Genomic DNA, 26,505 nt, shown 5'->3' on the forward strand with positions numbered 1-26,505 from the left:
TCCTTCTGTGTCCAGCTTTCCCTGAACAAGGGAAATGGGGAAACCTCAAGTAAAGCATCTGACTAGAGGGAGCACCTTACTGAGAAGGGTCATGTGAATACATTCAGATGCATGTAAGTTGGAAAGTGGTATCTGCCACAAAAAGGGCTGGCTTTGTTTCAGTCTGAGAAAGACCAGAGGCAAAGAAAGGCTTTAGAAAAGGCTCTCGACAGTGCCCAGGCCAGAGGACTTGGCAAGAACCTGTGAGGGGCTTACATGGAAAGGTCTTACATGAAAGGGACCAGGGGAAGATGTAGGAAGAAGTGGTTGGAGAAGCCAAAAGAAGGCCCATGGTACAGGTCTAAGCGAGGCGCCACCTGAGCACTATAAGTAGCTCTGAGGGAATAGTGACACACAGGGCCGGCTCCAGCATTTCTGCCGCCCCAAGCAAAAAAAAAAAAAAAAAAGCCGCGATTGGCATCAGCAATTGGGGGGGAAAAAAAAAAAGCCGCGATCGGCGGCGGCAGTTCAGCGGCAGGTCCTTCGCTCCTAGAGGGCACGAGGGACCTGCCGCCCCCGAATTGCTGCAGGTGCTGCCCCTGTCCCTTGGCCGCCCCAAGCACCTGCTTGTTAAGCTGGTGCCTGGAGCCAGCCCTGGTGACACAGATGAATGAGCCTGAAGCAGTCAGTCATTTCACTGGTTCGGACATTGGAGGTGGAGCCTGAGGTGGAGTGAAGCACCAGGCTCCAATACACCTTCAGTTGTGCCGCTATCAGGGAACAAGTAGTAGAACCCTGACCAAGGGCAAAAAGAGAGATTTGTTAAACACAAGGACTGGGGATATTAAATTAACCATTTATTGGTTAGTGCTGACTCCAGAATACTGAAAACATGTAACATTTCTACATTGGTTGGAAGGATTGCTGTGCAGTGAAGATTTAATTTTGTAACCTGTTAATTCATAAATAGGTGATGTATATGTTCATGGGTGGGAAGGTACTCATCCAAACAATTGTTCTTTTTCCCTGAGATGGTACCTTTTAAGCTCTGTCTTCCATAATTCTCAGCATGGAAAGGTTGTGCAGAAGCAACAACTCCTCCATGTTTGTTTTTTAATGTTGATAGCCCACAGTCAGCTTTGCTTGTCAGCTAGAACAAAGTACATTAAATTCATATTGTGGTATTTAAGACATCCGATAGGAAAAATGGTCTACTTGCCTGGTCCAGTAGACTTTAAAGTCTTCTCATGAGTGAGTAGTTTTAGTTCAGCTGGCATGCTTTTGAAAATGCCAAAGACTTATCTGTTTTTCCCAACTATAGTTCTTCTGCTGGTTTCTAAAGCTCGGATTGCACCAGGTTACTGTTGCTACTGTAGCTTTTGCTGAGCAGTCTTCTAATTGTCAGGGGATGTATGAATCTGAAGAACATTGCTGGCAACCAGCTCAGGTCTCTAAGAGGTAAAGAGGAGCACAGTGGGGTGGAGCTTTATAAGATCTGAGTGCAGGGTACCCAGAGAAGAAATATAATCACCGCACACACTCAACCTCCTAGATTTTCTTCGGTGAGAAAAAGCAGCCAGAGCTGATAGAAATTTCTTAATAATTGCACGCGACATCAGATTCCTTGAAGTAATGAGAATATTTTAAAGGTCTCTTTTCTGCTTAGGATTCACTTTAGTTCAGGGCTTTTTTCGGTTTTTTGAAATATATGACAGAGAAATAACCATGAAATCCTGGAAAGGCTTTTTTGTGTAGAATGGAATTACAATGATAAAATGAAAATTGGAGTCATTGCTTTGAAATCAACAAAATTACCCATAACTGTGGGACTCTGAAGACTAATTTCTGCTTTGTAAGCTTTATTAAATAGGCTATATTTGTGATTATAACTGAAAGTGTTCACTCTTCAGACCAGCACAATGGAGTACATACTTCTTGTCTTATATTTCTCTTTTTTTATCTGTCTGTGTGCTCTGGTGTGCCTATATTTTTCTGGCTGCCAGGAAATGACTTATAAACATGAAGGTAAGAAGCTATAAATTAATAGCTAATTTGTTCTAATTACAGTGTAATTCAGTTCATTATGATTTAGCCACTTCTCCTGTTTTGATTAATCACTTGAAAATAATATGTGATACTTAAATCATGTGGGAAGATGAAGCTACTGCAGCTATACAGAAATTAGATGGTTCATATGCATGTAGACCTATCTAATTCAATTAAATGTAGTAGTAAAATAGATGTAGATATTTGTATGCAATATTGTCTATATATTTCAAGGCACAGACTCTGCATCATAAATTATGTCAACATTAATCAAATTGACTAGTTTTGACTCAATGGGAATCACCACTAATATACAGAATATTTTGTAGATCTTCATGTTCTGAAAATATATTTACTCTGTCATAAGTCCTATTGATCTTCTAAATATTAATTGCAAAAATGTAATGCACAATTATACTGTAAAAGTATGTATGAAAACATTGGTATAGAAATCCAAAATTGCATCCTAATTTCCACCAGTTATTGCCAAATATTTCAGATTTTACTTCTGCATATTTTCAGTTATTGAGATAAGCATTTTACTCTGATAGTTATGATCTAAACTTTAGGATTGAATATCTTTACATAAAAATAACACCTTTAATTAACAACCTACTAGAATTACAAACAGTATATACAAATATAATTTCCAGAGTTTTACACATTTTAAGAAAAATTCTGACATAAATAGTATAGCTAAAAAGAGCAAGCAGAATAATAAAAGCCACATTAGAATATATATATTTTAGAAATCTATTTTAAATCAGTTTTTTTAATTAATAAGTACGATCTTCCATGGTGTGTGTGTGTGTGTGTGTGTGTGTGTGTGTGTAGTTTACCATAGTATTTATTATCAGGTAGTAAAATTTTCTTAACACTTTATCAACTTTGTGTCAATTGTCTCTCTGATTTTTTTTTCCCCTCTAGCTGTTTTCCGGTCAGTTAATTGTTGTGTGTTGGATATGAATCCATTTTTATAGCCAATTGCTACAAATATTAGACTATCACACTGGCAACAATAAATAGTTAATAATGTGAATGACAATTTTATGATTATCTCATGATGTAATTCATAAATATGCAATTAATGTGCAATGGCTAAATACTACATTGTGTCCCAGTATGTAATCAGTGCAAAAACAAACAGGCAAATTCACCATTGAGGCATAGTAATTAGCAGTGTTTATAAAAAGTAAATGAAACAGATTCACTCTAAACCCAAAATATTGTACACAAGTATGTGTAGTATTTAGCAATCCTTGACTATCCTTGAAGATTTCGAGTGTCTCCGTGCTATGGGAAACATTAATTTCCCCTATCTAATTATCATTTACATTATTTATTAAAACGTGTAGATGTTTCCTGGAGGCCTGGTGCCAATGATGTGTTTAAATATGCTGAGTAACAAATATATCTGTATATTGATAGTTCAGTAGCTATTATTTTTAAATAATCCCTGTAATCAACAACGCTCTATTACATAAACCAAAAGGACCAATCTTTTTTGTGTGTTTGTTTTTATTCCCTGAAAACACCTCTTCTTAAAGCACCAGGTATTCAAGCTGAGTTATTTATAAAACTAGCTACGGTTTGTCTGAATATTTGCAAAGAAGATTTCAATGTTGATGAACACTCTTTTTGTCCTGAGTTTAATGAAGCTACTGATGCTCCTGTAGGTATTGCTGGGTGTTTCTTCAGTGGTTCAGATACAGATTGTGCACCATGGTTTATTTGTTCTTTTCTAAAGGACTTGTAATGAAGGAAAACAAACTTTCTCTAAAGCTAAGGATTGTGAAGAATATGAATGCTAGGGGAAAGAATTAAAATTCTCAGATTAATTTCTGTTCCAAATGTCTTAAACATAGTTCTAACATATAACACAGAATAGTCCTGGTGCTTACTGAATAACTAAAAATAGCTGTGTACCTGAACAGGTTTTAGTACTTAAATCCCTTTCCTTTTTGCCTCCCTCTGTATAGATTGGGTAGCAATTCCTAATGACCCAATCAATGGATTGGAAAGGGAAGGCTAATCTCTAGATATCTTTCAAGTGCATGGGTCTATATTTGTGACCTCTGCAGAGTTGTGAAGAGTCCAGGCTTTATTCAGGTTTCTACCTGCTTTAAGTTTTTGAACTTTTTTCAACATGAACATAACATATTTGAAAGGGGATTTTTATACTAGAAACAATAGGCTCTTAATTCAGTCTGTGAATGAAATTTTTAACTATTCTAAGGGTTCGTCTTCACAGCAACAGTTAGCTCAAGTTGCTCTGCTCAAGTCAGCCTAGCTCAAGTGAGAGTGGCAATGCTGCAAAACAATAACACCTCACTCTTCATTGTACTTTACATCAGTATATTTCAAAACACTTTACAAAGGGGTCAGCATCACTGTCTCCATTTTATAAATGGGGAAACTGAGGAGCAGAGGTGACATGTCCAGTTCACCCAGCAGGCCAATGGCACAGCCAGGAATTGAACCCAGGTCTCCTGTTCTCTATCCATTAGGCCATGCTGCCTGTCTCAACACTCATCCTACAGAGAATGATTTGATTAGCAGCACAAAATGATTGGATTAGCAGTGGATGAGTTGTACTAACTTAAGCTGTGGCCTGTATTCCCTCCTGCAACCGTTGATCTTCAGCCTATAGCCCCGAAATGCCAGCTTGCTCAAGTTGAAAGCACCAGTTAGCTCAAGCTAGAGATATTTGTGTGTAGACGGGAGTTGAGTTGGGGTAACACTCCAGTCATGCCTCAAACCAACACTGCAATGAAGACAACCCTAAAATATTAGAATAGAAGTGATGAGAACATTGAGGTTATGTTCTTAGGCCTGTTGAAAGCAATAATACAGTTACAGAACAGTCTAGAGGCCTAAAGTAGAAGGGGAGTATGTGCAGTCATTGTGATTAGAGATAGGGCATAGCTATTTGCTAGATTTAACTGTAATTGCATGTTGAAGAGAGGTTAGTAGGTAAATTATGAACTATTAGGAGGGCTTGGTTTTGCTGGACTCTAGAATTTTCTGTAGGGTGAGCAGGACAGCTCATAACTCTATACAAAGATGGCAAATTTTGTCTTATTTTACACTTGGTGGTATTGAATTCACTAGGTGACTGTTTGGCAAATTGTATCAAATCAGATAATTTTGGTTGGCAGCCTATTTTTATTTTTTAAACTATTCTAAGCTAAGTGGTTGAGGAGATGCTGTAGTTTTTGCTTGTGAAGAATTCCAGAAATTTTGTGTATTGACTGATGTCAACTTTCAAATAATTTTGAAGAGTAAGCTTAACCTTCACAATTGAATGTTTAAATGATGCTTTTATTTTTGAAGCAGCAGAATTTTCTGCAGTGTCACTGTATTCTGAGCATGTATCAAGAAACTGAAGTAAGGGAAGGATAGAAAGATTGATAATTTTAAGACCAGTTTACTTTTTTATCAGTCCTATAAAGGTTCATTGCAGTTATGACTTTTTATTTGTCTGCTGACGTTGGTAGCTGATCTAATATCTTTCATGATGAGTGTTACGTATACACTACTTGCCTATACCTTTTAATGTGGTTTTGTTATATTCTGTACCCATTAATTCAATGTTATGTTATCTGTGATTTAAAAATTTTTCATTGAAATATTAATTTTTACTAAAGATTAATTTTCCTTGGACGTGCTGGTATTTATTTTTTTTTCTAGAGAATCCATTTTTCTCATTTTTAAAATGATAGTATTTCAGACAGATGAAGATATATGAACTGATATCTTCAAGTTGACAGCAATAATTTTGAAAAATAGATATTTTTAAGCTTTCTGAATTTTTTGTTTTTGTTTTTATTAATAATGTGAATCACAAATGTCAATGAATAACTTTTTTGAATGCAATATACCCCTCTTCTAACACCCTCTTGTATGTTGCATCTCAATAGGTTGGTTACCTAATATCTCAAAACATGGATGATTTTCTGTGTGGTTAAGTGTATTTTATACTTGTGGTAGAGCATGACTGTATTTGGCAACTATCCAATGCAATGTGCAGTCTGATTTTTTGAAGCACTCGAGTAAAAGATGCCGAAAGGAATAATTTCTTTACCGGCATTCAAATGGTACATACACATGAAGGGAGCAACACTCTTCTTTCATCTCTTTTTCTAATGATTGTCTACCCAGGCTCCCTCAGTTTGTTACCAGGGACTTAATCCTACAGTCCTTAGTAGGTCAATTGAAATCAACGGGACTGCTAAGGTGTCCCAACTTGAGCCTCTTGTCCTTGTGGGTAAGAATCAAAGCATCTTGGGAGTAAAGCCAGACTAGGGGTTACTGAAGACCTTTTTTGCTGTCTACTTGTCTATTTAACAAGGTTATAGATTATTACTGAATGTCCTATTAGTAACCTAAAAAACCTGACTTTTCAGAGGCATGTTGTGGAGACGTTTTTTGGATTTGACGAAGAATCTGTTGACTCTGAAACCTCATCTGTAACTTCGTATAACACGGACAAAACAGACAGAACGCCAGCAACACCAGAAGAAGACTTGGATGATGTAAGTAATGAAGTGTCTTCATAACAAAACATACAAAATGAATGGAAATATTTTTCCTATTTCTCTGTATTTCTGCATTTGCAACTTGAATAGTTGTTTTCAGTCAAGTAAAAGACTGGAAATAAGGTGTAAATTTTTAACAGTAGGAGTAATTAACCATTGGAACAACTTAGCAAGAGTCATGGTGGATTCTCCATCAGTGATCATTTTAAAAGCAAGATTGAATGATTTCTAAAAAAATATATCCTGGACTTATTTGGGGGAAGTTCTATGGCCTGTGTTGTGCAGATTAGACTAGATGATCCCAGTGGTCCCTTCTGGCCTTGAAATCGATGAAAAACACACCAATTTAGCTCAGCCATTGCGACCCAGCTAATAAATGACAGCATTAGGGTTTGTCTTCTTGATGAGTTCAGAGTTAATTAAATCAGAGTTGGTAAATATCAGCAGTGCTTGAGAAATAGAATTCCTTTTATCACACTATCTCTTACTTTTCAAAATAAGAAAATCAATGGGCACTTGCACTGACAAAATCCACGGCTGCTCCACAATAGCTGTTCCTAGAATATTATGATTTATGTGACTATTTTGGTACTGTCAGGTCCTTCTCACTATGCTTTTGATATCAAGAGACGTTTTGTCAATTTATTAAGGCTTAAATAGTAAATATATTTAGACATGTTTTTGCTGGACCTGTATGTTATGCACTGCAACCGGGCTACAGTATGGAACGGCAAGGCCTAAGACAAGATGTAAAATCAAGGTCTCCCTATGCTGTTTGCTAACTCGTATGTGCTACCCTTCAGTTACACCCTCTCTATCTTATACTCATGTCCCCATCTCCCCTACTCTACCCAGCTTATTTTATTGTTGTTTTGGGGTTGCAACCCTTGTGATTTTTATTGAGTCTCATGATATTGTTTGGGGTTTTCTTTCTTGGAGCCCCAGTTCCTGGAGTCAGGAGAATCTTCGCTTTCATTTAAAAAAAAATTCTAGCCCTCATGATTGTGGAGAAAAGTTTGAAAATATGAAACCCAAAAGGCAAATGAAAAGACCCCAATGTTTACTATTTTAAAAGAAATCTTAATGATTTTTAAGCCAATTTCATGATTTTGGGGAATGTCATATGTTTTTTGCATGCCTGGAGTTGGCAATACTGTTGTTTTACTTAGAGCTCTGTAACCAGTATACAACTTTTTGCTCATCATCCTGTATTTAAATTACTTTGCCCCCAAACCCTCAGGTTAGGTGACTGAGAGAAGCAGGTGTGCATCTCTCTGTCCATGTGCACACGTAGCAGGTCCATGGTGTTGAGCAGCGAGGTCCAATGTGGGTCCTTCAAAATTATGGGCCTTTTGTCAGTGAATAAAATTGTACAGAGTCATATTCTCTCTCATCCCTCCCCATCAGTCTGTGTTCCTTCTCTTTCACACCCTATCACTCCCTCCCTCACCCATATGTCTTGCCTCAGTTCTCTCATTAGCCATTCACTCTCTGCCCGCCTTTCACACAAATGCTTTCCATTCAGCACTCTTAACTTTCACTGTCCCCTGTTCTCTCTCTCTTCCTATATATACTGTTCCTCACTTTTTCTGTCAAGCCAATTTATGCTGCACTCAAATTCTAAACATAAACACAGGGAACTCTTCATTTTTCTCTCCGCCCCAATGTCTGCTTTCCTCTAATCTCTGCTAGCATTTTAAGGCCGCATCAAACTTTGGGCATCTGTAAGGTTCTCTTCCTGCATTTCTGTTTCTTTTGTTTGTATTCTTTCTTGCTGGTCTCTTCCCGCACCCCATTCAGGGCTGGCTCCAGGCACCAGCCGAGCAAGCTCGTGCTGGGGGCGGCAGATTGCACGGGGCGGCATTTCATCTAATCCTTTTTGTTTGGTTGGTTTTTTGTTTTGCGCTTCACCGCTTTGGCCGCCCCCGCAGGTTTTTTCTTTTTGGTTTGCTGCTCCCGCCGCCCTGTAGGGGGCGGAGGAGGGGAGCGCCCTGCAGTAAGCCCGGTAGGGCAGCCCACGTCCTTCCCTGCCTGCCGACCGGAGCGGCGCGGAGCCCTCCCGGCAAGCGGCGCAGCGTGGCAAGCACCCCGCTTAAGGAAGCCCTGGCCATCCCCCTTCTCTCTCCCCACCCCACCCCGCTAGCCGGGGTGTGCACTCCGCTGCCCGGAGTCTGCAGGGCCGGGAGTCCCCCTGCACCTGTGCTCCCGCCGCCCCCCAGGTTTTTTTGTTTTGTTTTTTCTTTCCTTTGCCGCTGGCCAGTTTGTTCCCCCCCCCCACCGCTCCGGCCGGGGGCAGGTTTGTTTCCCGCCCCCCCCCCACTTTGCTGCTCCGGCTGGCCAGTTCCCCCACCCCCACCATTTGCTGCTCCAGCTGGCCAGTTTGTTCCCCCCCTCCCCTTCGCCTCTCCGGCTGGCGGGTTTGTTCTCTCTTTCCCCTCCCCCGCCGTCCGGGGGTAGGTTTGTTCCCCGTCCCGTCCCCCCCACCTTCGCTGCTCTGTCTGGCGGGTTTGTTCTCTCCCTCCTCCTCCCCCCACTGCTCCGATCGGCTGGTTTGTTCTCTCTCTCACCCCCCTTTGCCACTCCGGCTGGGGGCAAGTTTGTTTTCCTCCTCCTCTCTCCCCCCCTTTGCTGCTCCAGCCAGCGGGTGCTTTTTGCTTGGGCGGCAAAAAAGCCAGAGCTGGCCCTGACCCCATCCCCCACTCCTCCAACTCAAAATTTGTCATTCAGAACACAAGGTGATGCAAGAATGAGAGCTAATTGGAGTGAGGGACTTTTCTCTCCCCATTTCCTCTAGGGTTCCTGGAGTTCTTTCTCAGGTCTAAGGTAGGGATATTGTCCTGCAGATTGAGCTAACAGCATCGGGTACCAGGCTCTGCCCCAGGGACAGCTCATAGGGATTAGGGTCTGCCAGTCGGGGGAAGAGTCATCACTGCTGTAGGAGGAAGATTTGTGCAGTCCTTTATATCTCTATATACATGAGTTTGGAAGCAGCAGTTTAACGAACTTTCGTACTCTGGCTGTTAGAGTCTTTGACCCTTTTGTAAGCCTGGGTCCTGCATAAAGTTCTTGCCTGTCCTTTTTACTCCCCCCCCCAGCAATTCTACATACCAATATCTTTACAGAAATGGATGGATATTTTACATTTTCCACTAGCTACTGTATAATCTCTGAGCTGCAAAGAGAGCTTAATGTTTGAAGCAACAGAAGATAATATACTGTTTTGCTTTTCTATTCTTTTAAGAGTACGCCTAAAGAAGAAGCTGATTTAAGGTTCTGTCAACTAACCAGAGAATATCAAGCTTTACAAAGAGCATATGCATTACTTCAAGAGCAAGTTGGTGGGACACTGGATGCAGAGAGAGAAGCAAGGGTAAACAATTTTTATTGAAACTTCTCAGAAATCTGATCTTTCATGCTAAGTGTGCCTTTGCAGGTCAGTGGACTGCATGCAGTAAATGTATTCCATACTTTTGAGGATTAGATATTATAGTGAAACATTTGTTCTAGATTTATCAGACCTGTATGGAAAGAAGGTTTCAAAATGCATCTTATCCTGACTTTTTTATTTTTTAAATCACACACATAGTGGATTAAAGTAGTCCTATTTTTAAGTAATGCTTTCTAATTCAAAAAGACAGTCCAACAGAAGTTGCATGTGACTGCTAAAACGATGGATTTAAGAAAAATCAATGATCAGATTACAATAAATATTTGTGTCAGACAAGTAAACAAAGAGCCTGAAACAAATCTGGCGGGAAAATCTTTCTCTTTGGGCATTTAGTAGGATAAATGAAAGGCTGTATATTCCCCCAGTTCTATGCCATCCCCTCATGCCCAGCAAATGGGGGAAGGCCAGAACACTGTTGTGCCCTAGTGGTTACTGACCACTTGAATGGCTCCTTGGGGACCTTGGCAAAATCTAAGTTGTGCTACAGACCAAGTGGGCCTCCCAATGGCTGTAGGATCAGTGAGCTGGAAAGGTGACCCTTTGCCTCATCCCATCAGTCCTACTCCAAGCACAGCTCGGGCCGGACCAAAAAGTTGAATTGGTATTCTCTGGTAAATTACTTCAGATGCAGGGCCACATGAAGACTTGGTAAAAGTGTGAGCTACATCACTGGCTTCCATCTGACAAAGCAAGGGGTTTTATATTCACACACACATAATCTTTTCGCTTCCCCTACTGCTAAGCATTGTTTTATTGATCAGTCCAAAAAATCCTTTCTGGTTTCAAAATGCTCTTGAAAATGATTTCTTGGAGTCTCCTGTGTCTGCGAAGTTTTCTGGATCACCCCATTCTTTTCCTGCTTGACATCACCCACTTTCACTCTCAAGACAAGAGGCACCATTTTTCTGACTGAGATGAACTAATATAAACTTCTTCCCGTCCAGGACACTACATCTCAAGCATTTTCAGTTCTTGCTAGTCCACCGAGGAGGAGATCTGACTGGAGTAAAATGCATAGCAGTGCAGTATCACTCTGCTCATTAACTGATTTTTCACATCCTACATATGAGTTGTTTATAATTGGATGTGGAACTCTGGAGGATTAGAAATACCTAGTTCCAGCCCCAAGCATGATTAATTGGCGATCTAGTAGTGGGCATGGGGGATTTAAAGAGCACCTTGTTTGTCCACCTGTGCCTTGCTTTACACAGAATCCATTTCTCAGAGTCTCTGTATGTTCCATTTGCTATGCCATACTGCCTAGTATAACTCCTCAGAAATTTTTCACATAACATTTTCTTGTCAAAATTTGCTGATTGTCAAAATCTAAACATTTTGCAGGAACGTCTAAGTTTTGTTGAAATTATGACTAAGGCTATGTTTTCGTCACAGGTATTTTTAGTAAAAGTCACGGACAGGTCACAGGCTGTGAACAAAAATTCACGGCCTGTGACCTGTCCATAACTTTTACTATATACCCCTGACTAAAACTGGGGGTGGGGGGGGGAGGTGGCAGCGCATGGCATGGGACTCCCGCTGATGCTGGGGAGGGGTTGGCAGATTGGGGGAGGTGGCAGGCTCGTTACCTAGCTTCATGCCTCCCCCCCAGCAACAGAATTTGGCTATGGGAGGGGGTTGGGACACAGGATGGCGTGAGGCATGCTCTGGGTGGTGCTTACCTGGGGGGCTCCCTGAAAGTGGCGACATCCTCCTCGCTCAGCCTGCTAGGTAGAGGCGTGGCCACCTCCGCCTGCTGGCACCGCCTCCATAGCTCCCATTGGCCACAGTTCCCGGACAATTGGTGCTGCGAAGCTAGCACTCTGGGTGGAGGCAGTGCACAGAGCTGTCTGGCCATGCCTCTGCCTAGCAGCTGAGTGAGGGGGATGTCGCCACTTCCAAGGAGACCCCCAGGTAAGCGACGCCCAGAGCCTGCCTCACCCCGTCCCATGCCCCAACCTCCTGCTCCCTCCCACATCCAAACTCTGCTGCTGCTTGGGGGAGGAAGGCGCAGTGGCCCGAGACTGCCCCAGCAGTGGTCGGTGCATCTGGCACAAGGGCTGCCTGAACTGCCCCTGAGCCAAGTGCACTGGCCACTGCAGAAGTCACGGAAAGTCACAGACAAACCCTCAGCCTTAATTATAAGGAAATCAGGAGGGCTGAGAAACCTTTCCTGCGTCCTTGGCAACCTGCCTGGTGGGATGCGGGGGAACCCAGGCTCCCAAGCAACTTTAACTCTGCCATGCAATAATGATTAACACAGATTAATAATCATACTTAGCTTTTATATAGTATTTTGCAGAGCTTTTTGAGACCAACTGATAAAAAGGAGGCCAGTATCATTATCCCCATTTTGCAGATGGGAAAACTGAGGTACAGAGAGACAAAATAAACTTGTCCATGGTCACCCAGTAGGCCAGTGGTCACAATAGGGATAGAACCTGGATCTCCTGAGTCCTAATGCAGAACTTTATCTAGGAGGCCATACCAACTTCCTATGTTTATAGTCCCAGATCAGATTAAACTGATTTTTACAGGTGCATTTGATTGTTTCCTATTGTTTTTTCTCGTTGTGTCCATTGACTTTGAACATTACTCTTAACGTTCATAGTCAAAGCCTCTAAAATGTATGATGGTATATAGGAAAGTCGAAGAATAGGTCATGAAAATATTCCACCTTCTAAAACTAATAAGTGGCATTTTAGTTTAAATAAGAAAATAAGTCTTCCCTTGCACATCTGCTATCAATTTCTGCCTTTAGTTTGTGCCCTTGCTGTTGGGCACAGTGGATTGCTAACATAACGCCAGCCATGCAGCTCTTAATCATGACTGGCTTTCATTTTTGTCCCCAGGATGAGGAAAGAAGTTATTTTTATTTCTTTAAAAAGGACATAATTACATATTTTATTAAAGTAAGATTTCTCAGGCATTTATGTATTTGATAGTTCTATAAAACTATTAAATGTTTTTCTCTGTGTTAGAGGGAGAGGGAAGCGTTGGGGATTATTTTTTTCTGTAATAGCATTTTAGACATTTGGAGAAATGCACTTTTACTCTTTCTACCCTATGGCCTAGCTGGCTTTTTAATCTCTTTAACAGCTGACTGGTCTAGAAGGTTTTCAATTGGTTATGTCTTAGGGGGCCCAATTCTGGGAGGTAGCGAATGTCCCCAACATCTATTAGGTGAAATTGAGTGTATTCAGCAAGGGCCTGATCCTGTTCGTTACCAAGGGCCAGATTTATAAAGGTATTTAGATGCCTAGAAATGCAGGTAGGTGCACAGTGGGATTTTTAAAAGTGCCTAATAGGGATTTTGAAGATTCCACTAGACACCTACCTGCATCTCTAGGCGCCAAACTACCTTTACAATTCTGGCCTACGTGCCTCTATTCGTCCTTTAGGGATGAGGGCCTCAATACTTTGCAGGAGGTGCTCAGCGCCCCATATGTTCAAGCCCCAATTGGGGACGCTTTGCAGCTGAAGTAACTCAACATCCATAAGGGAAGTACTTATCTTGAAGGATTGAGACCATATAAATAAAACAGTGGCATATGGCATGAATTCTTATTTTTGGATGGTATGCAGTATTCAGGTACAATGAGCTGTATTTAAGTTGTTCATCATACACATTTTACTCACAGCAGACTTATTTAGTACTTATTGCAATTCTTTTTTTTTTATTATTTTTAAAGTATCCTGAGTAAATACCAAGTATTGTAAACAGCATCATTACTGGCTTTATGTTACTGAATTTTAGAAAGTTCTTTGCCAATGAAAACATCAGATTAGTGTTTCTTAGTTTATGAAGGAAAAGAGTTGTGTGGAAATGAATGAGGTAAATATTTTATCAAATAAAATACAAATAAACATGTTTGAAAACAATTCAAGTTCACCTCACTGGCTGATAATGGACAGAACTTATCAATATTTGATTCTGCAGTAATTGAATATTTGAGAATATGGAGCTACATATGAAGTGTACATCCTAATCAGTTGGCCATTGTGACAGTATATGCACACTTTTATACCTTTTCAGACTCGTGAACAATTGCAAGCTGATCTCCTCAGGTACCAGGCGAAAATTGAAGATCTGGAGAAATCTCTGATTGAAAAAGGACAGGTAAAAAGCTCTCTTAATGCCCTCTGTCAAATCATCTTCTCCCTTGCATGCAGCAGTGCTCTTGTCATCTTCATTGCTTGCTGGTGTATTCATGTGTCTGATGCAACTTAGTTACCATTCCACCAGTTGGACCACCTGATTAAAGGAACATATTGTATAGACTGGAAAAAATCCTATTGAAGATTCGTCTTCCAAAACAAAATATGCTAATGTTGGCATGCACATGGTTGTTAAAATCCATTCCCTTTTCTTGTCCAGCCCAGGCCCTTCTCCTTCCTCTGGTTTTCTTTCTGCTTTCACTGGAAGTTTTGGCCATAATTTCAACAAAATGAATGTTATGAATTTCCCATTGAGACCATTTTTGGTGCCCTGGCTGGAAGAATTATAAAATTGTTACCGCCACACACATTTCAGCTGGAAAAATGAACCACTGAATGGGTGTTTGATTACTAGGAGCGGCTTTCAATATTTGATCTACATCACTTACATTGAAATTGGGACCTAGATCTAAATGGAGTTTTTTTTGCAGTACTTAGCAAGGATAAATCCTGGCTCTTGGCAGGTATAGTGTTCAGGATCTTCAGGAAAATAGCACAGAACTATGATTGTGCACTTTAAAGATGTTCAGTTGCATAACTACTAGTACCTCTTCAGAATTTTTTGGATGCATTATTTTTATACCGTGTTTATTGTTGAAAAATTCATTTAAAAATTGAAGTGATGCACAGTAATAAGATAAAACATAGAGATATATCCAAAAGTTAGTGTGTGAAAGATGAATAAAACATAATGTTAATATACTAATATTTCATAAACCTTTTTAATTAAAGTTCACTTCATTTTATAATGATTTATTCTATGCAAGATATGTTCCTTAAGAATGCTGCATGAGTACAAAGAAACCATTTACCAAATTAAGGACAATAAACAATAGTGTTAGCTTGCCCATAATCGCCAAGGTTCTTAGTAATGCTGTGTAAATAAAGTGTGTGTGTGTGTGTGTGTGTGTGTGTGTGTGTAAAATAAAATAAAACAAAACAACAACAGAATTGGGCAGTAGGTTATAAAATCTAAAATCTTCCAAGTCCCTGAGGTTTCCCAAGAGTAAATAAACTTGTAAGGACTACCTCCTCTTGAGGCTCTACTGTTGTCACTTTAGTATATTAGTAAATAAAGCTACAGGTATTGAAGACAAATTGCTGCATACCTAACGCATTAACAAACTATTTGACTATGAAGATGTAAAGTCTAAACACTATGCATGTAAATTAGATCCAAGTGAACATGAATATATGTGTAAAAAAAATTAAATTTTGTGACTTGTTTCCAAATTGATGTATATAACAGGTTTGCTTGGAAATTAGGTTTGATCATTTTTTTCCTTTTAAGATTCTTAACCACACTACACTCTTTATCACCCAGTAATCCAGAGAAATTAAATGTGCAAGTGGTGGTGGTATTGTGCAATAAAAAAAATTGTCTCTGTGGCTTTGTATGTAAACTAAGCCTTAAAACTTCATCAGAAATCACTCCTGGGAGCTCTGACAAATCCACATCTGCTTACTGGTTAGTTATACGGTAACACTAAATTGTTAGAACCTATATTTGACAAAATAAATTTCTATTTGAAACAAACTCACTTTCTGTGCACAATGTGATTTTTTTAAAATTGTTATTTAGCTTGGGATAATTATTATTTAGTAGTAAATATGAACTGTTCACTCTAAGGTGAGGCAGTCCTCTCTAATGCTTAGAGCAGGGCACTATGAATCAAGTGACAGATTTTAAAAAATGGTGTCTAAAGATTATCATCCTTATTTTTCAGCTAGGGAAACTGAGCCAGAGAGCATCTACATGATTTTTCTAAAGTTAAACATGCAGACAGTAAAAAAGTCAAGATCAGAAATCTGGGCCAAGATTTTCAAAAATAGGTGCCTCATGTTAGGCTCCCAAATCTATATTTAGATGGCTAAATAAGTGATCCCATTTTCAGATGTGCCAAAGGTTCTCCTTACCCTCATTTGAGCTCTTTTTGCCGACGTTTCCTTCTATGTGAAAAAGGAATAATGATAATTATTTACCTCTGTACAGTACTTCGAGGGTCCTGTATGAAAGGCACTACAGTCAGTGAAAAGGGTTATCTATCATTTAATAATAATAATAATAATAATAATAATAAATAATAATATCATGTCTCAAAAATATTAGACAACATAAGGCCCTGGAAAGAGATACATAGGGACCCGATCCTGTTAAGTGCTGAGCACCCTCAGTTTCCACTGAAATCAAGATCAGACCCCAAATAGCCAAGTTTTGAAAGGACCTTGTTTGTCACACAAAATTAAACTTTTAACAGAGGAAATCCCCGTATCAGGCATGTGTTTCATTGTAGATCAAAATAGTCGAACTTGCAGATGGAAAATACGTGCAAAGCAGACTGGAAAGAAAACTGGCCCCTCAGCATGTTAACAGATGGGGATGTTCACCTAAGTCTCAAGATGCATGGAGTTTTTTCCTGTGTGCTTTGCAGGCCAAAACTGGAGAATGACACTTGCCACTGTATTTCTCCCTTCCTCTGAGCATCGCTGAATGCTTTTTAAAAGTTAACGGTTAGATTGGATTTCTCCACCATTGACTTTGTCCTTTTAATTCTGGTTAATGCATCGTAACTCTTTCCTGGCCTTTTAAGCATTCAGTCTAATAAATTCTTTTGAAACAAATCAAAACAATCCTCCGTTTCTCAAAGAAGTAACCCCTCCATGAAAATAAATGTGAACGTTTCCAGTCTTGTGTCTGTGGGGGCAATGCAAAATTAGTAAATGCCCTAAAATAACGGATCATTTTATTTTGTGGCAATAGTTAAAAAATCGCTGTGAAATGTGTCTGCAAAGGCTCATTGATGTAAATAGTTATTGCATCAACATGATTTGGGCTGAGATTTTAAAGCAGCTTTGGACTTCTCTTGCCCGGCTCTCATTCATTTCTACTGGGTATTGCGTGTCCGAATCCCTTGCCATTTTAGGAAATCTCAGCCGTAACACTGAACTAGACCTATTTTAGATTTCAGATCAATTTTCCCTGTCGTTAGATAGAAAATTAATTGGTTGATTTGGAATAAGTGTGAAGAAGTGGGCTGTAGTCCACGAAAGCTTATGCTCTAATAAATTTGTTAGTCTCTAAGGTGCCACAAGTACTCCTGTTTTTGTTTTTTTTTTAAGTTATTGTTAGAGCAATATGGGCCTGATCTCACAACAGTATTGAGCAGTGGTAGTACATTTTTGCAGGATTGGACCTTATGGTCCTGATCCAAAGTCCATGGAAGTCTATGGAAAGAGACTCGCTGATGTTGGTGAACTTTGGTTCAGGCCCCCATGTTATCAAGTGGAAATACAGATCTTCTTTTAATGGAGAAGGTGGTCTTGTATGATTTCACCGGCCACCATCACCTTCCCTTTTATTCCATACCTGAAAGGCTGCACATCAGACTCATTTTCACTTCCAGCTGAGGACTGCTAACTGCAGGTCTCGGGACTCTAGTTGCACTACTTATGAATCATTAAATGCTTTCTTTCCACTTCCCCATAAGGGAATATATAAGGTAGCTAAAAGATCTACATTTTAAAGCAGAGCTACTGGGCAAGCTGTAATTCTTTGAGTGAAGGAGAAGGAACAATTTCCAATACTAGTAATATTAAACTAAGATGGGCAAATACGTGACAGCATATATGTTAAATTAACATTGACAACATTCCTCCAAAATTGTTAGAGGCTAACATTTAAAGTTTTAACGTTTGAATGATTAGGTTGAACAAAGTAGGAAAGGAGAAAAGCCAAACTAAAAAGAAGCAGGGATTTATTACTTTTTCATCAGTTTTGGTAGCTATTCAATCCTTAAAATATTTACAATGGGTTTGCTCTTTAACCCATTTTATACTTGATTGTGCAGTAATGACTGAAATCATATACACCTCTACCCCGATATAACGCGACCCGATATAACATGAATTTGGATATAACGCGGTAAAGCAGTGCTCCGGGGGGGCAGGGCTGCGCGCTCCAGCGGATCAAAGCAAGTTCGATATAACGCGGTTTCACCTATAACGTGGTAAGATTTTTTTGGCTCCCGAGGACAGCGTTCTATTGAGGTAGAGGTGTAATTCTTATTACTGTACTGAGTTCTTTGTTGAAAAAATAGGTGGTGTTGTTTTTTTACATTTCTCCCACAGGATTCCAAATGGATAGAAGAAAAGCAGTTCCTTATCAGAACAAACCAGGAGTTGTTAGAAAAGGTATGTGTTCAGAATCTAGCTCTCATCTAATCTCTACTCTTCAAAGGAAACTGATGTGCTAAGTGTTGAAGTGTTAAGGTAAAATTAACTTTTTTTTCCTGTCCAAAAAGTGTTACATTGAGAGCCTGAGATCAAAGCGCTCACAATTCTATAGCACTTTAGGGGGGAAAGGGCTATTATGAAATATATGTTTGTAAATTCTCTAGCTCAGTGAGGTGCAATCAGGTTGAATTTCCACCACAATATAAATGTAAAGCAATAATAATAAAGGAATGGTAGCTGGGCTTTGCCAAAACAACAACAACAAAAAAAAGTATAGCAGAATTGGAGAAAAATCTCAGATTATGGTCGGTACCACTTAATTTGTTCTCTATTTAATAGGATCACTTGTTTCAATTTGATTTTAAAAATGCAGAACCAAGTATTTCAAGCAATATTGATCACGTTAAATTGTATTATTTGATGTTTTAAAGAATAGAAAATTGCCATTTAGGGCTTGAGATGCTGAGTGACTTCTTCAAGGTGCTGAATACCCTCCATGGACTTTAGTGAGAGAGTTGAGGGCACTCAGTACCTCAGAGAATGAGGCCTCTTAATTAGTGAGTTAAAATTATTAATTCAATAGAAATAAGAGAGCCAAAGAAAGATCCACGACTAAAGAACTACAGCTAGAATTATACTTTATTCAGACACTTTTATTGATGTTATAAGCACTGTCATATGCTATATTAGCTGTCATACACCTCCTTGTTTTCATATAAATAAAGAGGTCAGACAATAATAAGAATGCTTTTGGTTGGACTCAGGAAAAGGTTCTGTAATGCACTTGTGATATTCCATTTTGCTGTTGTTTAAATAGCCTACAGCCTCAAAGCACAACATTTGAGAATTATCATTAGGCCTGAGAGGAAATCTGATTTGACTGTAAAAAGTTAAGTACCTGATCCTGTAAGGGGTTGAGAGCATGCAGCACCTCCCAAGAGGAGGCCATAGGAAAGCAACATTATACTTTTTGCCCTGAGCACATCACTGAGAGCCAGGAAGTCCAGAATTGTAACAATGGCTCTCAATTTGCTGCATGGCTTTCGGCGAATTATGTAATCTTTCTGTGCTCAGTTGCTCCATCTGTAAAATGGAGGCTGTAAATACTTGCCTGCCAACCTCATAGGGGTGTTGTGAATGTTATTTAGTTAGTGTTGGGAAGCTTTTTGAAGACTTAAAGAACTAAGTGCAAGTACTATGACGTTAAAAAGTGGTGCAAAGTAAATATGAACAGACGCTTGAGTTTAAATACTCGTCACTTCTAACCCAGTGTTATTGAGTGAGTTGTTAAAAGTAAGTTCATCATTCATTTTTTTCCCTTTAGTTGCAGTCTATACACAATTTCTGATATCTGCTTCCAAAATGGCTTTATGTAGACTTGTCTCAGGAAAGCTCCAGGCAAGGATAATCATTATCCACTCTCAGTGAGCAATTTGTCTCTATTCATGAGCCAGTAAAGTGCTTCCTAATGTGATGCTCCTTCTTCATTCCCAAGACTTGGGGCCCAGCCATCCAACCATGTGGTCCTTCCTTGAAGTCAGTGAAAGTTTTGCCTTAGGCCCTGATCTTATAAACATTCACTTATGTGCTTAACTTTATGCACATGAGCAATCAAATCCACTCTAATGGTGATACTAAGATGCATAAAGTAAAGAACATGTATATATGTTTCCTGGATTTGGAAGTTGGTAAGGAATTTTGGTCCCCGAGTTTTTTTACTTACAGTTTAACTCTTGCTACTATTTTAATAAGGGGTTCTTTGCTGAGGATTTAATTTCTTCTTGTAAGTGTCGAGAATCTAAGTTAACTGAATACACAGCTTTTTCCATAGCTTAGTGTTATGATATTTTATTATATCTTAGATTTACAAAATGGAGCTGGAAGAGAATCTGCTGAAGAACGAGATGCAGGATGCAAAAGACCAGAATGAGCTGTTAGAATTCAGAGTGCTCGAACTTGAAGTAAGAGATTCTCTCAGTTGTAAACTCTCAAATGGAGCAGAAATTGTGTTTGAACCCAAGTTGAAATTCATGTAAAGTTCACTGGTGCATGTGTAAGGTGGAAATATTGTAGGTTTTTTTTAAATGCTGTAAGTTTGAATTCTGAAAATGAATACCACTGCCTTAATATGTTTTGGAGAGAATGCTCACTAATTTTTACGAAGATGTAAAATAGCTAATATATACTGCATATAGTTTGTTTTGCACCTAATAAAATATTTTGTTTTGCAATATTTTGCCTTTTTTATTTATTTCATTCCCATAACTACACCTTTCCTGCATGTGAAATCACTTGGTATGCATTCTACAGACTTGGTTGGTTGGCATTGTTTCAATTAACACATCTTCTCACATCTTGCATGCAAGGAAATCTGAGGATCTGACACCTCCATCACATCAACCTGTAATTGTTTTTAATTAAGCTGATTTTCAAATTGACAGCACTAATATAAATAAAACAAACTTAAAAGAGCACATTTTCTTAGCACATTTTTAAAAGAATTTTACTTACCTGAAGTCTCTTCTCTGCTGATATAGAACGTGGATGAGACATTCAAAAATGTCAGAAAGTCAAATCTTACAACCAGAACTGCAAATTATAAGTGTGAGGCACAAATATAACTTGTGCAAGTGAAAGTAATGTGTTCTTCAGAGCAAGCTTCTTTCACAAATACTTTCCTTTGAGTAAATGGAATAGTAGGCTATTTATTAAAGTAGTTCTAACATAGGGCCTATAATTTCCATGGGAACGGATGGTGCTCATCACCTCGCAGATGGGACCATAGGGAATGGTATGCTAAACTTTTGCCACAATATGGGTGTGATGAATTGTCACACTGTCACATTAACTGATAACAGCATATCCAGTTTGAAAAGGCCATCAACATTTTAACACCATTTACATTTTAGAATAAACTCTACAAAACACTGTGTTACTGTTCCATAATTTTCTTCATCCGGTTCATTTCACCAAAATCCTTGGCATGTATAACCTCCATGGTGAAGATGAAAATCTTATTTTCATCATGCTATGTGGTCATTCTGCTTTTAATCTTTGACTCTTCTTAAAATCTTTTATGTTACCATTTTATTTTACCATCTGTATAGTCTGATGTCCATAGCATGTAATACAGATTATGCATTTTGAGAGATTAGTGTCTGACTAGTCATTCTGGAAAATTAAAAATGCAAAGTAACTTGTATTCTGTATATTTTATTAAGCAACTTTAAATTAAAATACAGAACAAGTTAGGTAAAATTGGCAGCTAATTTAGCAACCAGTTTTCCAAAAGTTACGTATTTTTGGTAAAAGTAACCTGGTGCATATTACATCTTTAAAAATAAACTCTTCAAAGCATGTTTAGCATAAGAACGTCCTACATTTAACTAAAGAATCAAATGAAAACTGAACTGTACCACAGTACAATGTGTTTATTCTCCTTGTTGAGTACCTATTTACTGAATAACAACTGAAGGATTTTCATGAAATTGCAAATAAAGCATGCAAAAGAAATCTCTCACTGGTGGACAAGTGCATAGGCACAAAAATTACAGAGTGATTGCTTTAGCAAAATTATGCAGCTGTTGGTGAAAGTATTTTCATGCATGATGATAAACTAAATTTTTTCAGATGAAAATTAGGGTGGATTAGAAAACAGGATCAATTGTCTATCATTTAGCCCAGGCAAATACTGACAAGTTTAATGTGCCAAAAGATTAAACTTAGATTTCATTTTAAATTAGGTCAATTCAGGATCGAATTCCTGCTTCGGTATATGTGTTATATCATCAAGCTCACTTACTGGCATGGCTCTATTTATAAATTGGACTAATAAGTAGAAAAAAAAACTTTTTAGGAGACAGTACATGGGAAGAAAGGTCATGTGAAACAGCCTTTCACCTCTTGGTTACAGCTTCAAATTCATTAACCAACTCGTTATCCTTTGGTGACGTGTGAAATGACACCGTGGTTACAGCCCTTTCCCCAAAGGAAAAGTGTCCATATCACAAATCAACTAACAAAATTTCCCTCATTTGTAGTTTTGGAAGCCAAACAGTGGACGGAATGGGCATGGAAACCGAACTGTCCCTTCACTACTACTTCTCTCTGCAGAACAGAGCCAAAGCTCTTCTGCAGGGAGTTATGGGGAAGCATGTCTGCCCATGCTACCTCTCTTGTGTGAATAGGAGATGCGGGGTGATTTTAATCTCATTTACACCAATGTAATTCCACTGGTTTCAGCACAGTTACTCTTATTTAGAATAAGGCCTAGAGCTTCGGCTTCCAGATCTTTCAATCCAGCCACTTTCACAAGCACATCGAAATTTAACAAAAGACCCTCATTTGCTGAAAGTAGGAATACAGCTATTCCACTGAAATAATGGATCTGTATTTTGAAGACGTGTGTGAAATGTGCTGAATATATTTTAAATTTATAATTTTAGAGAGAGTATACGTGAAAGGATTTCTTCTTGGCACAGAAAATGGTAAACGGAAAGTAGAATGTATTCTGCAAAACTGGGGCGAGTAGTGAATTGCTGGGCTTGAGGAATTAAAATGCTGAACTGTAAGGTTTAGCTAACTTCATTGCTAGTTTACTGTGGTTAACACTTAGCTTTATTACTGAAAGTTTTCAGAACAAAAATGCATGTCATTTCAGAATAGACACAGTCTCCTCAAGGTCATAATATGATTTGACACTGTTTGATATTTTGTTCTGTAGCCTCTTCACAATAGTCATTATTTGCTCATGAAAGCAATAGATTAAATAAAAGATTCCACCTAACATGAAATACTTTAGAGGAATGTCTAAGTCACTCATCCCTACAATTGGATTCATAAAAGTGGACCCGTGTATCCATGTAGAGCAATGTTGCAGAGGCTCTGCGTGCATGATCCTATTGTCAAATCAGGACTTTAGTGCTCAAATTGCAACAAAACCTTAAAGGACACTGAAGAGCATTAAAACTTTGTGCTTTGACTGCAAATAGGGATCTATGGATTTCTTAATATCAGTAAATTTAGGTTTGTCTTGAATAACTTGGGGTAGTCTGAGAGAAACTGACATTATTGTATAATCACATATATTGTTTTTTAAACGAAATCTTTCCTCAGGAGAGAGAACGAAGGTCACCGGCATTTAACCTCCATATAACCACCTTCCCTGAAAACAATGGAAGTGCACTTCAACTGTTCTGTCAACAGGAAGGAATAAAGGTAGATGTGGCTTCATTAGCTCTTGCGATGGTTGACTAACCAGGAGCATTATCAGAGACACCCCTGTACTCATATGAACACTTTAAATCACGGTTACCTTAGAAAGTACAGCAGTGATTCAGATGTAAGAAACATTTTTCTTCTGCAAAGACAAAGATATGATCAAGTTCTGAGAAAAGGCGGGTTTAGGATGAATGGCAGGGGAAAGAGGTCTCCTAGACTGTCAAGTATTCTTCCTCCAAAGGAAATGAAGGCCAGTCACTTGAGCTATGTAGAAGTAGCTTGAGCTAAACTGTAAAAAATATACGGCAGGGAAGAACATAATTGTATGATATTAGTTGATTTGTCATATGGCTCCACATTTATTCAATACTGAATGTACAGTTGCAGTCAGAAAAGTGGCACCTTTTCCATCATCGGTTACGATCCCTATAATGTATTCAGGAGGACTGAATTCAGCAAAGCACTTAAGCACCTGTGTAAGTCCTATTGAAGTAATGTGTTTATGGTTTTTTGCTGAATCAGAGCCTTGGAGCGTAAGGAACGTGATCCAAAGTCCATTCAACTCAATGGGACCTTTTCCCATTGATCTCGCCGCCTCCTGAATAAAGTCTATTTCTTGCTTATGGACACACAAAAAATCTTTGCGCTGAGACAAAGTTCAGGATCTATCAAACCTGTGTACTACCTATACTGCTATATGGGTCAGAAACCTGGCCCTATTTACAGGCAGACTAGAGCAGCTAGAGGTATTCCTATATGTGCTGAGAGTGTCCAGTCCTAAGCAAAAAGTAGCTTAACTATGTGCAAAATGTCACCATCTCACCACAATCTGGCCTTCCTTCCTGGTGTTGCCTGTGGCACTATCCCTGAGATCCATGCATTTGCAGGATCGATCCAGATCTGGGAACTTCACTACACGATGCCTGGTGAGATGTCATCAACCATGGTCACTCTGACTGGTGCAACGGTCCTAGTAGACTTTGCATGTTTGATTTGACTTTATGTTCACTTCAGATCAGGTCCAAGATGAGCATATAATAAAATAAATAATCAACACCTATGCATTTTGTAAGTTTGAGGCAAGAGTAGCTAATGTGGCACAAAATTTGGGGTTCAATGTTGTCCTCTCAATGTGATTGCACAATATACAGATACAAAGCAGCATTTTTATATACTATAAGTAGTGAAAATAGTTGTGTAAAACACAGTCCTGCAAAGTGCTTGACAGTAGAGCACTATTAGCTCCCCCGGACATCAATGGGAGTTGAGGGTTCTCAACTCCGTAAAGATTTGGGCATTCAGGGTTCATTACTGCTCCTGTTGTATCAGAGGAAGTTTTCCTATTGATTTCAATGAACAAGACTGGGTATCTAATAAGGAAGGTTTCTTTTGTTTCTTCTTTTGTGTGTCGTTGGGAGTGTAGGAAGGAAGAGAGGAAGTAGGTTTTGGTTTTTTGTACAGAGAAAACTAGCTACATGTGGGGTTTCAAAGGTAATCAATGGGCCTCAATAAGGATCAAAGTCACACTTCTTTTGGTGGCTTCTGTAATAATGAGTAAGGGTAGTGGGACAGTCACTTACATTACTCCTGCCACTAGAAGTCCGATATGTGACCCTGTTATTGTGTTAAAACAAATTAAATTTAAAGATCATTAGTTATTAGTTACTTTATGGGCCAATTCATGCTCTCGTTAGCCACACACTAGTCCCACAAACGTCAATAGCCCAATCTGCTGCACTTTTTTTCTCCTCAAACCAGGTCTTTTTCTAAGCCTGTTACCCAATTTCAACATTTCAGTGAGTTGATAAATCTAAATGTGCTAAGACATATTCTGTCCTCGTTTATACCCAGGTTGCTGGATATAACTGAGAGTACTATTTGATCCACTGTAAACATAACAATAGCATTTGTGTCATTGTGATGCAAAACTAACATTCAGCTTTTGGAGTCTTCTTGCATGCAAAGATGCATAAAGGCCATGTAAAAAATTAGTAGCTAATGATGTGTTTTCTCCTTTATGAACAATGAATGTTAAAAATATTTTCCAGGATGTGAATATTTCTGAACTTATGAAGAAGCTTGATATCCTTGGAGATAATGGGGTAACAATTTCTTTATTTCAATTATTCCCATGGAATGGCATGCCAGCAAATGTGCATTAAGGGACTTTTTATGACTATATTTGCATATACAATACCAAATGTTAGGATCCATTTTTGCCAGCATAGATGCAATCCCTTCAATGGGAATCGACTTCAATGGGAGTCACATCTGTGTTTTTCAGGACAGATGTGGGTCACTGGTGAGTGGCACTAAAAGTTGTGGCACAGGGAATGCACAAGACCTGGTATAATAAAGGTTAGAACAAAATTAAGAGTAGGAAATAAGTTAACTCATTTTTCTATATTGATTCCCTGAAATAGTAACCCAGAAGTTTAGATTCTACAACAAAGGGTGTCCTAGAAATACCTTAGACAGGAAAGATTTGACCATAACTTGAGTCTGATCCACAAAGTTTGAGGGTTGGTTCTAGATTCTATTCTATGCAGTGAGATCCAAAAACACTTTCAAAGCACTCTATGTTGCTTTGTTCAATAACAGGTCTAATTCTTCAATGCTCCCTTGGCTTCAGTGCAAGATTTTTTTCATTAGAACGGCAGTCCAATTAATTGATATTTTTCCCATTTAAAAAAAAAATCATTGGATTGAGTCCACCCTAGATCATGCTCTGTATTCATTTACTTTAGCTTTATTATTTGTAATCACTGGATATTTTCTGTGCTTGTTTTTTTAAAAATAAAGAGAGCCAATACTCTGTGATACATA

At 38.8% G+C, this 26,505-nt stretch overlaps 1 protein-coding gene across 5 annotated transcripts in view; it reads left to right on the forward strand.

Annotated features, from left to right (window-relative positions):
- JAKMIP1 (janus kinase and microtubule interacting protein 1) overlaps nucleotides 1-26,505 on the forward strand; it is a 250,316-nt gene that overhangs the window by 177,084 nt on the left and 46,727 nt on the right. For 4 of the 5 annotated variants that reach the window (XM_054031019.1, XM_054031022.1, XM_054031021.1 and 1 more), the window contains 5 exons: nucleotides 6,432-6,560; nucleotides 9,805-9,933; nucleotides 14,045-14,128; nucleotides 18,355-18,417; nucleotides 20,322-20,684. In XM_054031019.1, coding sequence (XP_053886994.1) covers nucleotides 6,432-6,560; nucleotides 9,805-9,933; nucleotides 14,045-14,128; nucleotides 18,355-18,417; nucleotides 20,322-20,495 — 579 coding nt within the window. In that variant the 3' untranslated portion in view covers nucleotides 20,496-20,684. Of the gene's footprint in view, nucleotides 1-6,431; nucleotides 6,561-9,804; nucleotides 9,934-14,044; nucleotides 14,129-18,354; nucleotides 18,418-20,321; nucleotides 20,685-23,574; nucleotides 23,677-25,727; nucleotides 25,782-26,505 lie in introns of those variants that run through there. The other variant, XM_054031023.1, reaches the window with a different exon arrangement.

This window comes from Malaclemys terrapin, chromosome 5 (assembly GCF_027887155.1).
Source record: "Malaclemys terrapin pileata isolate rMalTer1 chromosome 5, rMalTer1.hap1, whole genome shotgun sequence".
NCBI classification, from domain to species: domain Eukaryota; kingdom Metazoa; phylum Chordata; order Testudines; family Emydidae; genus Malaclemys; species Malaclemys terrapin.